We start from the raw sequence: 12631 nt of genomic DNA on the forward strand, positions 1-12631 counted from the left end.
TTTACTAACAGTTAGCAGCAGCTAGTTAACCTGTGAGGACATAAAGCAAGCCCTGATGGGGGGCAGGGGATGAGGCAAATTATTTGTATCCTGCTAAAGACACCAACATCCTCTGCTCTCGGCTGTGAAACCTACCTTCAAAACTAGGCCTAACCCAAAAGTTTACAAGGCTGCTCCTCCTGCCTAGGGAAGTCTGCTGCTCTTTACCTCTTTATGTAGGTGTGGGGTCCTGGTTTCCTATCTTATGCCTAGTGCAACCTCATCATTATGCCTATGTGAATTTCACCTGTTAGGTACTTTTTCTTTGCTCTTGCTGCAGCTTGAGTTGTAATTTTTCCTCTTATGAGGAAAAAAAGTGGAAATGGCCCAAGATGTGAATCACAATTCCATCTTCCCCAGGGCAAAGTAAAGTGCTTTTCTATGAAGTGCACAGCTACTTCATTGACACTGAAAAGCATAACACACCATCTATAATAGACTTTACATGAAATGTTAATTGAGGCCCAATTTCCAGCAGGCTCCACAACACCAGTGTAGAGCTCCTGCAACCTCAAAGAAGCTTTTTTGGGGGACAGATGTCTGTTAATTTTGCATAGTGCGTTTGAGGATCGGCCAAGTGAAAACAGCCCAGCTGACAGACTTAAACCCCCTCGAGACAGGGACCATTCAGCTTCTAGAAAAATTGACCATCCTAGCTTACTGGTTTTGCCTTGGCAGTATCTGCACACACACACACAGCTCCCTCAGCACTGAGCTGGCTACTAGCCAGCCAAAAGCACCAAAGCTAGAAGTGTTAATAGAAGAAGGGGTTGCTGCACTAACAGTTTTGAATTGTTTTTATTTTTAAATGTTAAAGTACACTGGCAGAGCCTCTTGTTCTTGGTATAGAATTAATTAAAAAAAAAATCTTAAAAGACTTTTCTAAAACCTGGCAGTCTAATAGGCACTACTCCTGCTTTCTTCCTTTATTCCCATCAGACCAAGGCCAGAGAATGATCCATAAACACTGCAACATAAAGAAGAGAAATCTGTTACTTCCATTCTTCAGAGCAAATGGTCAGTTGCAGTAAGTTAGCAGCTAATCAACATTCATCATGGTGACACCATCCAGCTTCAAGAGGCTGAAGAACTAGGCTATGGTCTTGTAGGGAGGTAGGCGGATTTACCCAAGAAAGGCAGAGTGTATTCATCATAACAATAAAATGTATCTGGGACTAGCTTCTCCCTTAGGTGGGAAAGCCACAGGAGGGTCAATACTCCTTGTTTCTTGGTATGAGAGGAAACTTCTCCCAAGACTGGACAGTGACTCCATTCTCCTGAGCCAGGAGATACACTGAGAGTCATGGTCTAAGGCTGCCATTCGGTCCCTGCTGGTGCAGCTACCTCCCACAGACTGTTCTGCCAATGGGTCTGATCCTTGCAGCAGGCACCCTTGTTCAGGCCCAGTGGTTGTCTCCCCCTTCGCTGTGCATGGGACCCAGCAGGAACTAACAGTTTGGAAGTGGTGAGACTACTGTTATGTGCAGGGTTACGAGGGGAAATGTGACAGGGAGAGTGAATCCAACCTCGAGTCTGGACTCTATAGTGGGTTTCTCAGGGGGGCCATGCACAAAGAGCCCTTTTCTACACTCTTCCACTTGAGCTCTGATGAGTAATTAGGGGAAAAAAGATGAGGTTTTCATTGGCAAATCACATGTAGGGGAAAATACAGCAATTAATTCACAGCTGCTCTCTACAATCTCAGGCTTATCTGCAGCAAAATGCGTATACCCATAAAACCCCCTTCAAACATGATTCTACACCCAGGGCTTATGTTCAAAGGACAGAGAAGAGAATTCAAAAAAGCCTACAGCAGCTTATCCCAGAGTTCAGGCTTCCCCCAGGGCTGATTAGGTAAGGCAGTCTTCCAGGGGGAGCTTAGCAAAAAATACACTTGCACTAGACTGCATATACCAACTGCTGTAGCAGGTTGAAAGAGAGACTGCACTGTGAATCCCTTGCTGGAGCTCTAAACAGCCAAACCAGTCTATTTAGTACACAAAGTGGCTGATAAGCAATTGAAAAATAACTCCTGATGTTACAGCAAGGTGATGCAGGATATCTGCACGCAATAAACCGAGCTTCTAAACTAAAAGAAGGTATAATTGGCGCTAGCCAGCCTCCTTACTGTTACCATGTAGCTGAATGACCAACCAATATATTATTAGTCAATTTATATGACAGGGTAAGCCACTTAGCTTAATGCCCACCTAGTCCTGACTTGAGCAAAGGGCCATACCAAATTTGGATGGACTGAAGTAAATTGCATCTGTGCTTCTGGTTAAGAACCTGATTAGAATCAATAGACTACGTGAGATAGAGCAGCAATGTCAACAGGACCCATGTGATCCATCCTGACTCAAGTAACCAGAGTCAACAGAAGCAAGAGTAACTTTTTGATACTGTTGTAATATGTTCTCTTTTACCCTGCATTAAGTGTCAGTGGAGCCAGCAAACACCAGCAGAACTGCAATCCATGAGCTGCATAAGATGCTCAGGCAAGTGAGGATATTCAGGGGTTAGAGCACTATCTTAGAATTTGGGAGACAAGGGGTTCAACTCCTTGCTCCCCCCAGAGTTCCTGTGGGACCTCAGGCAAGTCACTTGGCCTCTCTATCTGTAAAATGGAGATAATCCTCCCAGTGGTGATGTGAAGATAAAGATTGTCAGACACTCAGATACTGTGGTGATGGGGGCCATAAAAGTACCTTAGGCTGCAACTATGTGCAGCCCTGATCTAAATTCATTCATCTGAAGTCCAAGTTAAACCCAAGTATGTATTTGTCCCAGTCTTGCTCTGGCAGAGAATAACCTTCAGGGACAGCTCTGTTTGGTATGGAAGATGGTGCAAACACCTCATTGACAGCACACCGATCTCTTTACTTTCAAAACCCCTTTCATAGATGGTAAAGAGCACGCATGGTCAGACAGGCAAGAGCTCATTCAGAGAAGCCTCTGACCCATTTAATTTCACCCTATGCCCTTTTTTCTTATACAAGAAAGGTAAATATTAAATGTTCTCTGCATCTCCATGAAATAATCATGTCTTTTCTATTGAAGATGAACAAAAGCCAAGAATATAACTGAACAAAATGGTCCAATCTCTATCTGAATTGAATAGGGGGATGCTGAATTAGCTCTGGAGTAGAGGGAAGATTTCACTTAAATAAGTACATTGCCAAGGACAAGGTCTCTGGCTAACAAAAGTGAAGTTTGAATGCACTTGAATTTTTCTAATTCATAATATCAAGTTACCATTCTAAGTAGTTTGAAATTACATAGCCTGTTTAGAAAGATGATGGATTTTTCAGCAAACAGCATCCAAAAAACTGGCTGTGAGAACACATGGAGCCTTTCAAGTCCCGTTACCACTCGATGGGTATTCAATGGCTTAGGAAGAATACACTGGTTATAAAATCATAGAAATGTACTGGAAGGGACCTTATTATGTCATCTAGTCCAGTCCCCTTCTCTGAGGCAGGACTACATTTTATCTAAACCATCCCTGACAGGAGTTTGTCTAACCTGTTCTTAAAAATCTCCAGTGATGGAGATTCCACAGTCTCCATAGGTAATTTGTTCCAGTGCTTAACTAGTACGTTTTTCCTAATGTCTGCTCTGACCTAAATCTTCCTTGCTGCAATTTAAGTTGCTTCTTGTCCTATCCATAGTGGTTAAGGAGAACAATTTATCACCCTCCTCTTCTCACTAGATGTGGTCCCAAGTCAAAGATGAAGCATATAAGTAAGGACTGTGTAAGGAAGTGCGCACACCTGCTGCCTGGGCTGTAGCTGTTATATGTATAAATGCAGGACTACAGTTTCCAGAGGTGCCAACCTGCCCCTTTATGTGAGTGCTTGAAACTCATTACTAGCAAGACCGGAGGGCATGAAACTACATTCATTTAAAATAGGAGGGGGTGTGGGAAGAAACCTTTATCAAAAACAGGAAGGCAAGTGAAGGGTGACAACTGAAATGAGAAGAATTTCCTTGGCAGTTTAGCAAATTGAGGTATGGAGGCCTAATCTGAGCCTCCATCATATCACAATTGATTTCAATGCTCTGGCTCAACTAGAAGTTATAGGCCTGATGCAGTATTTACTGGATAAAATTTTATTTAGCATGCATGTTATGCAAGAAGTCAAACTAGATGATCCTCATAGTCCCTTCTGGCCTTAAAAGCTATGATTCTATGAAGAATCCCTTTCACCCCCCATGTCCAGTGTTAAATTTCATTGTAATGCAGGAAATACTAACTTGCTTGGCAATACGTTGTTCTCTGGCCACTTTGAAAACTATTTGTAAATATTACCTGTTCACACCTGGCAACAGAACGACACAAAGTGTATTATTCTCCAGACTTCTATAAAGCTTTCTGATACTGCGGTCTAACTTCTTCAGCTTTTTCCTTAGGTCTTGCTCCTGGGTAGAACAGGAACAAAATGGTACTAGTATTAGATCCTATTGTCCTAGGTTTCATCAGCAATCCAAGTTTGACTGCTGCCTTAAAAGCAGTTGGACTCACTACAGTTCCTACTGGATGTGAATGTACAACATGAAGACTAGCAATCTTTTGTTGGCAGTCTCTGTGACCAGGGTCTGAATGGCCATGGATAGATGGTTGGTACCTTATCTTGTCATTCCTAGGTGGTCTCTCCAGGCTGGAGTTGAAGCATGGTGACTGGGGAGCTGCAGGGAATCACAGGACTGTTGCAAACTGATTTGCAATTTTATCCAGTAAAGATTATTTGTTCTTTCCTTTGAGGTACTCAACCATGGAGATCCCCATCAATCTATACTCTTTATTAACAGCCATCCCCATTGCATGTGACCCCCTCTTTTTCATGTTTCTCCCTACATATTTTATTTTAACACTGGGTCTTTTTGCTTTTGAAAAAATGTAGGTCTTGGATTCCTGTGTAGCATTGTATTCTACTGAAACCAGTTGTACTGGTCTTTTGAAATTGTCTAACAGATTCTACACTAAAATATGTAACACATTACATCTTCAAGCTGCTTTACAAATATTAATTCATTCTTAATCACCCCTCTGCCCCCAGAATAAGGTAAACCCATTCTATAGACAGGAATCTGAAGTTAAAAATTTTATCCAAAGCCATAGAAGGTCAGTGTCTGACCTATGATTGGAAAGTCTGGTTTCCCAGCTCCCAGAGCTGTATTCATTCCACTCTACCTTGCCTTATGATTTACTATGACAAAGGTATTTAACTCACAGAGGTAGATAGTTGTTCCTTTTTCACATGTAGGATGTGATGTGCCAGCTGACTAGGCTTCCCATCATTATGGTCCATATGACAAATCCATCTGTGGAGGTGGCTAGGAGTGAGAGCTTTCCTACTTTGCAGTCGGCTGCCTTCAGCTCCTTGCCCGTTTATATCTTGAAGAGCCTCTAGGGCACTTTCTGAGGTTTGAAACTCTTAAAAGAAAAAACAAAACAAAACACAAGTACCCTAGGTCAGTAGTCGTAGTTCTCAGCACCCAGAGGGCAAAGCTGTGGCCTATGGGAGACTAGGCCTAGAGTCACTGTTGTAGCACAGTCTCACAAGGGGAGCATCGTCTTCTGCTTCAATCTAAGCATCGGACTCTGTAGAGCCACAGATCCAAATTCCAGTGGAGTTTGTTCAGCATTTCAGCCATCCCTGGGTAGGTCAGCTGAATTCTACACAGCTTACTGGCTGGATGTCTTTTTAGATCAGACCATAAACCGAGTTCCTGACAAACAAGCCATGGCACTTGTCAGATTGCAAGCTGCATGGCAGCCATCTTCCCCCCCGAGGAATTTCAGTGCTGGAGTGGGTATATAGTTTGTGAAGCACTTTGGAACTCCCCTAGATGCAGGAGCTATTAATATCTAAAGTAGTATTAATTTTTTAAAAACTCCTGTAAGTTTAAAGCAAAATGTAGCTACATGGGTGACAGGGATTAGGCAGCTGGCTAGAAATGATCCAATGGCAATGCATAGTGTCACCTTACTCTGAGCTACAGGGAGTATAGTCTCCACTAACTTCAATGGGAGGCCCAGGTGAGGCGTGTCTGCAAAATTAGACCTATTGGGTGTTGTGTGCGACATTTACTTACTCAGGAAACAGTAATTTCTGTGCTTCCCACTTTTGAGATCCCTAGGCCAGAAAAGAGCTTGCAGGTCTTTCAAATGACTGAATTTCTCTTGCAAGTCTGTCTCAGTTAGGGTTTTCTTCAGCCCCGCCACATAAATCACACCTTCGTTTTCAATATCCATTTCTAGCTCTTTTATCAGCATGTCACAGTCTAGCATCATCACAGTGACGGGTCTCTGAACCTGGGCGTATCAAATGGAAATACATGTAACGTGCCAGTCTGAGCTGTTTTAGGGACTATGGGTCTCAGGAATTCTACCTTCTATTTACAAATTACATTTTTCCCCAGAAGTCTGACAAACAAGTTTGTCTAAAGAAAATGAGTGCGTCTGCACCTCTCTCAACATTCCTTGGGTTATGTACATCCGCCTGGAGGGGTTAAGGTGGCTAGCTGAGCCAATTAACTCCCCAGGCTGCACCTGGAGGAGCAGCCAGGTAGCAGGGATTAATTAGATGAGGCTCAGCTGGATGGGAACAGAAAGGCCTGTACAAAGCCCAAGAGCTGCAGAGGAGTGGAATACAGTCAACCCCTGGGAGAATGGGGGGGGGAGGGGGTGTTTGGCACTATAGAGGGTAGTGCACAGTTACTCCCTGGGAGGAGGGAGTTTGGGCTGGAGAAGGGGAGAGAGCCATAGAAAGGTAGGAAAGGCTATAGGTTAGGGCAGATCTTGGCTGCTGATGAGAGGGCCCTGGGACTGGAATCCAGAGTAGAGAGCGGGCCTAGGTCCCCCTACCAGTCACTGGGGAAGTGGCACAGACCAGGCAGTGGAGAGCAGACTGCCTGGGACAGTTTGTGCTGAAGATTTTGATACCCCAGAAGGGGGAAACATGCATAGTGACCTTGCCAGAGGTCCACATTATGAAGAAGGAGCAGCTAATGTTGCAGAGACAGGTTGAGTGACCACCAAAGCAGCACATAGCATCTGGAAGGAGCTAATCCCCCAGAGCAGCCGGGAGGCGTCATCCTTAGCAGTGAGTGGACCCCATGATGGGCAGATAATCTCAAATGCATCACTTATAATTAGATGGTAAGAATCTAGTACAAAGAATTACTGACTATATACCATTTTGATAGATGACCAGATCGAGACATAGCAAGATTGAGACCAGGGTGCCATGGCAACCTTAACTAATACAGTCATTGAGGACATCTAGCAACTTGAACCCTAAGGAGGGTTTACATTCAGAACATAAGACTGGGAGCCAGGATTCCTGGTTCTTACATTGACTTGCTGTATGATCTGGGGGAAGTCACAACCTTTCTGTAACCAAATCTCTCCATCTGTAAAATGGTTTTAATTACTTCTGTAAACTTTACAGGTGTTGTGAGGCTAGTTCATTAATGCTGGTAATGTTCTTTGAGATCCTCTGATGAAAGAGGCTATAAAAATACTTCATGTCCATATTTTAATGTAGTCCTACATTGAATATAATTCAGGCTTTTAGCACATGCTTATATACCTTAATATAGGATCCTGCAACATCAGCTCCATTCAGACTTTCCATAGCAAGTTGAGCAGCTTCTAATACTTCATACTGGATACAGATGTGGGGCTTTTAAAGGGAAGAATATTACGCTGAGTCTTCAATTACAGTATCCCTCTCCTTTCACAAATAAGTGTTTAACAGGTTGTTGGAAGATATCCTAAGAAGCCCTTTATATTCTATATGTAATACATTAAAGACACAGCATTAAATAGGATTTTTCATTGCTTTAACTTAACTCACAACCCATTGTTTTGCCATTAAGGGCCTTAATGCTCTTCCCTCCAGTAAGGAGAGAAAATTTCCATCACCCCAGTATACTGGACTCTTATGCTACAGTTTCTTTGAAAGACCACTGTTTGGGCTAGTAGCACAGCAAAGGTGGAGTTAAACCATACTGGCTGTTTACAATAGCTTTTCCACAATGAGTTCTTGGTGCTGACCACACTGCCAAACAAGCAGACCAATCAGTGTTTAAGTTGTACCATCTCCACCCCTCCACTGAGCCACATCTCTTAGTAAAACTAAACAGTGACTTTGTATGTCAGCAAGTTAACATAGTTAAAAGGATTCTCTCTGTTATTCACCTGGTGTGTTTCAGTGAGCACAGTAAGTGATTGGATAGGACCACACTTCTTAAATTCTCTCCTTAAAGACTTCAGGCAAAAGTCTTTATCAAATGGACCCGCATAGACAGTCAGCATGTCAGCTAGCTGGATTCTCATCTATAGGAATACAAGTTAATGCAGGGATTTTACAAAACAAAGAATCTGAAAAGTGTTGGGTCCCTCTCCAAGCTGAGCTTTAAAGAATATTCTAAGATATAGCTTTGTTACCTTTTCACAAACTTCAGCAACAAGGTCTGGTGCAACATGCTCTGAACGCAAAGCGAACTGAATGACACTGAATGAGGACAGAGGAACTTCTTGTATAGCTCTTTTAAGTATCTACAGGGGGAAAAAATTCACACAGTAATGATGGTCAGGGAATGCAGTCAAGTGATTAAAGCAGGGGACTGCAAATGAGAACTTTTAGCTTCTAATTCCCAACTTTGCCTCTCGTTCTGTAGGTGACCTTGGGCAAGTCACTTCACCTATTTGTAGTTCCTATTTACTTGCCCATAAAATGGGCATATTTCAGGACAATACAGGATCAAAATGTATTTTCAAAGATGACAAAATTGATTCATCCAAGGAAGCATTAAGACTGTTGCTGACATTTACCATTTTAGGTTACTCAACTTTTTTAAATGCAAAAAAAAAACCCCACAAGAATGTGTAGAACTTCTATTTCTTAGAACAGATTGTTCTAAATATGTATCTAAGTTCACTTACCTGTTTATTCAAAGTGCTCAGACTGTTCTGACACAAGCCAGAAGAGGCTAGTTCCTTTCTGCTCAAAAGGAGAGTTTTTTGGCCAGTAGCATTCAAATGGTCTAAAAAACTAACAGAGTCATGGTAAATATCAACTCATCTTTAAAACTAACTCTTAGTTTAGACTGAATTAGAAACCTTTGAGAAAGTATTTGTTAAAAAAAATGCTAGTTCTCCTTGAAAGAGAATTTTTAAAACTAACTTAAACTTTCCACTGCCTGAAAATAATCATCTTGTGTCCTGAATATATTAAAAAAATGAGAATCACATAAAATTCACTGTTATGAAGTAATCTAAGCCTTTTAATTTTTAAAAATGGTTAGATTAGTGTAACTCAATAGCAAGTAATATATTTTGAGAGGAAGAGAGAAATATCATTTTGAGGTAAAACAATGTATTAATATGATTTCACAAAGAACTGACGCCAATGAACTGGCTGTGTATGCATTGGAAGTCCTACTACCATGGTTTGAGTATGCCTGGAGGTTCACTTGACTGCTTCTGGACTCCATTCTGTTGCAGTTGTAATGCAGATTTTTGCTGTGACGACTCCATCAGATTTGGGGCTGACAGCACTGTCTCCAAATTTAGTTCTACTACCTAGAAAGACAAAAACACACTAATTCCTTTTCAAGGTACTTTTCAAGCACACAGCATTCACGGGCATCAATCCAGCAATGTGTCTCCATAAAGTCATCTCTGATTTAGAATTGGAAGCCAAGGATTTGGGAGATAGAGTTGTGCATAACAGCCAATCCCTTGCAACTGTGAAAGTGTACAAGTGCCTTAAATTAGCAAAAGACATGGAAAAAGAACTGGAACCAAAATGTGTAATATTGAAAACAGGGAAAAGACCAATAACATGAGCATAATGGAGAGACTAGAGGGATTTAAAAAAAAAACCCAGGATATATTTTGGAGCATTCCTGAAGATCAGCCAATTTCTACAAGACTGATAGAGTGTCTCTGTACACTCCACAAGTGGGGAATGCTGCTCCCAGAGATGATGATAGCAGTCCTGATTCAGCAAAGCACGTTAACATGTGCCTGACTCTAAGCACATCAATGGTCCCACTAAAGTCAATAGGATGCTTGCATGTTTAAAGTATAATTATCTTCCTGGATCAGGGTCCAAGTGCACAATTATCCTAATAAAAAGAAACCATGAAACAATCAACTTTTTCTTTTTCTTTAGGAGGGCTACAAACTATATCTATTGAGCTTTTAAAGTTATTTTTTAATATCCTACAAAGTTACATACCTTTCTGGGTCCCTGGTCAATAAAGTATTGAAGCAATTCAAGTGCAGCTTCAGCATCTTCTGTTGGATCGTGACCAACTTTATTTTCACATTGAATTTCCTTCCTAAAATGTCAAAGTAAAACACACAGAAAGGTTAGCAGTTTTCACACCCTAAATGATATAGTATTTAGTTTTTCAGAAGCCCCATAGCTTGTTCTTTTCAGGTGGTATATTTATCCCTGTGCTCAAAGACTGTTGTATTTCAATTATCCTTGAAACCGTGTTCTTCTGAAATGTTCCAAAAGCCATTGAAATATATAAAGAATTTTTGCAATGTTCAATATTGCTTACCACTGTTAAAGATTTCATAGATGCCTTGGACTATATTGTGCTTTGACAGACCTTAGCTATCTTTATCTTCAACCAGCTACACTCTGCTAGTTTCCCCATCTCATAATTTGCATGTAGTACAGCAGTCTCTCCTCTCATCTCACCAAACCATTTCTACTAAAGAATACATTATGTCTACAAAACATACTATAGAATGTTTGCTGGCACGCTATGGAATATCATTAAAAACTCAAAATAAACTTGTCAAAGCACAATTTCTGAAACATTACCCTTGCTTGCTGTATTCACTTTCTTGCTAATTCGAAATGAGTCTCCTAGTCATGTGTGTGAATTAGACACATTCAAGCCAAAGTGTTGAAAAAGAGTATCCTGGCCTCTTAGATGTAAGATTCAGCAGCTCACAATTAACAGAATTAGAGGAAGCATGGTCTTGTAGTTGAGGCACTGGACTGGGAGTTAGGAGATCTCGGTTCAATTCTAGCTCTCCTACATAGTCATTGTATGATTTAGGCAAGTCACTTAACCTCTCTACCTCCATTTCCTACCTGTAACATGGAGATAGTAATCCTTTCTTTGCCATGTCCACTTCAACTGTTTAATGTTCAGGGCAGGACTCTTAAGGTAAGTCTACACTGTACACTCACTGGCAGCAACATGGAGGGTATGTGGAGTCTTTCCCCACCGCCTCCCCTCTGCCAGAGCCTTTCTCCACACCAGAGAGAGGCTCCAGCAGCAGGGAGGCAGTGGGTCACTACACTGCTAAAATAGCAGCAGGCGCTGCTTGGGTGTATAGAGAGCCATATAGGGTACGATATGCTCGACTCGCCTAAGCAGTGCCTCACCATCTACCCTGCTATCTATACCTGTGCTTGGGGGGCTTGTAATGTCTGTACTCAACACACTGCCATAAGGAGTGTGCAGTGTAGACATACCTTTACTGTGAATACATACATCGCCTACTACACCTCTACCCCAATATAACGCTGTCCTCGGGAGCCAAAAAATCTTACCGTGTTATAGGTGAAACCACGTTATATTGAACTTGCTTTGATCCGCCGGAGCGTGCAGCCCTACCCCCCCGGAGCACTGCTTTACCGCGTTATATCTGAATTCGTGTTATATCGGGTTGCGTTATATTGGGGTAGAAGTGTACTAGTATAATTCACATTACATGTGTTATTTCATGTACATTATATAATCTGATTTTTCTAAACATATTAAGTTTTAGATAAACACTCATGCACCTGGTGTAATAATTGTGATTGGTAAAATATTACATAGTAGTACTGGTTATCCATTGGCATAAACTATGACAACACAGTAAAAAAACGTACCCTAAAACAGCTTTTGCTAAGAATTTTAGCTTGAACCGTCGACCTTTGTGTCTGGCAAAAAGCAATGAGGTGTCAATAACACTGGGGTGTATCATCTGGAGAAGAGAGAATGTCACCAATAATATGAGTAAAGAACATCAGTATTATGGAATTGTGGTAGTAACTCCACAGTTAACACTGTGACGGGCTTTCCATTATAAGCCCATTCTTAACCTTGTGATAGCCTCTTATGTTCCCTGGGGGATAAGGAAGAATTGACAGAATTCCATGTGGTGAAATACAAGGAGAAGAGGTTGCAAATGCAGAGATAAGTCCTCCTATGGGCTGGGTTCCCCAATTGTTTCCCACAGACCCTCTGACTATTGGCCCAGATTCCAGACATAAAAAGAGGTCAACTTTTTGCATGTTCATCGTGTACATACAGGCCACAGGTGCCCAGCAAAATACCCTACACATTACCACAAGACAGGGTCTGAAATCCCCCTCTACTTAATATAAACTGGCAAAATGGGCACAGATTATGCTCTTCAGTTGTAGGATGATATATCATGGTCATTTAAATTTACCATACGAAAGATTTGTCTTTACCACAACACAATTAGGTATATCTAGCAATGACTGAAGGGAAACGAGGATATAGAGCTAAGGCTGCTGGTGAAGACTTTTACAGC

The 12631-nt window shown here is 41.6% G+C and overlaps 1 protein-coding gene across 2 annotated transcripts in view; it reads right to left on the minus strand.

Moving 5' to 3' along the window:
* Positions 1-849: 849 nt before the first annotated feature.
* Positions 850-12631, minus strand: part of REXO5 (RNA exonuclease 5) — a 28826-nt gene continuing 17044 nt past the window's right edge. For both annotated transcript variants that reach the window (XM_024204720.2, XM_024204717.2), the window contains exons 11-21: positions 11961-12055; positions 10296-10398; positions 9498-9634; positions 8996-9104; positions 8498-8608; positions 8249-8386; positions 7638-7730; positions 6139-6358; positions 5274-5476; positions 4352-4461; positions 850-1006 (exon numbers count right to left, since the gene is read on the minus strand). In XM_024204720.2, coding sequence (XP_024060488.2) covers positions 937-1006; positions 4352-4461; positions 5274-5476; positions 6139-6358; positions 7638-7730; positions 8249-8386; positions 8498-8608; positions 8996-9104; positions 9498-9634; positions 10296-10398; positions 11961-12055 — 1389 coding nt within the window. In that variant the 3' untranslated portion in view covers positions 850-936. The remainder of the gene's footprint in view (positions 1007-4351; positions 4462-5273; positions 5477-6138; positions 6359-7637; positions 7731-8248; positions 8387-8497; positions 8609-8995; positions 9105-9497; positions 9635-10295; positions 10399-11960; positions 12056-12631) is intronic.

Source organism: Terrapene carolina, unplaced genomic scaffold (assembly GCF_002925995.2).
Source record: "Terrapene carolina triunguis isolate 2854851 unplaced genomic scaffold, T_m_triunguis-2.0 Scaffold93, whole genome shotgun sequence".
NCBI classification, from domain to species: Eukaryota; Metazoa; Chordata; order Testudines; family Emydidae; genus Terrapene; species Terrapene triunguis.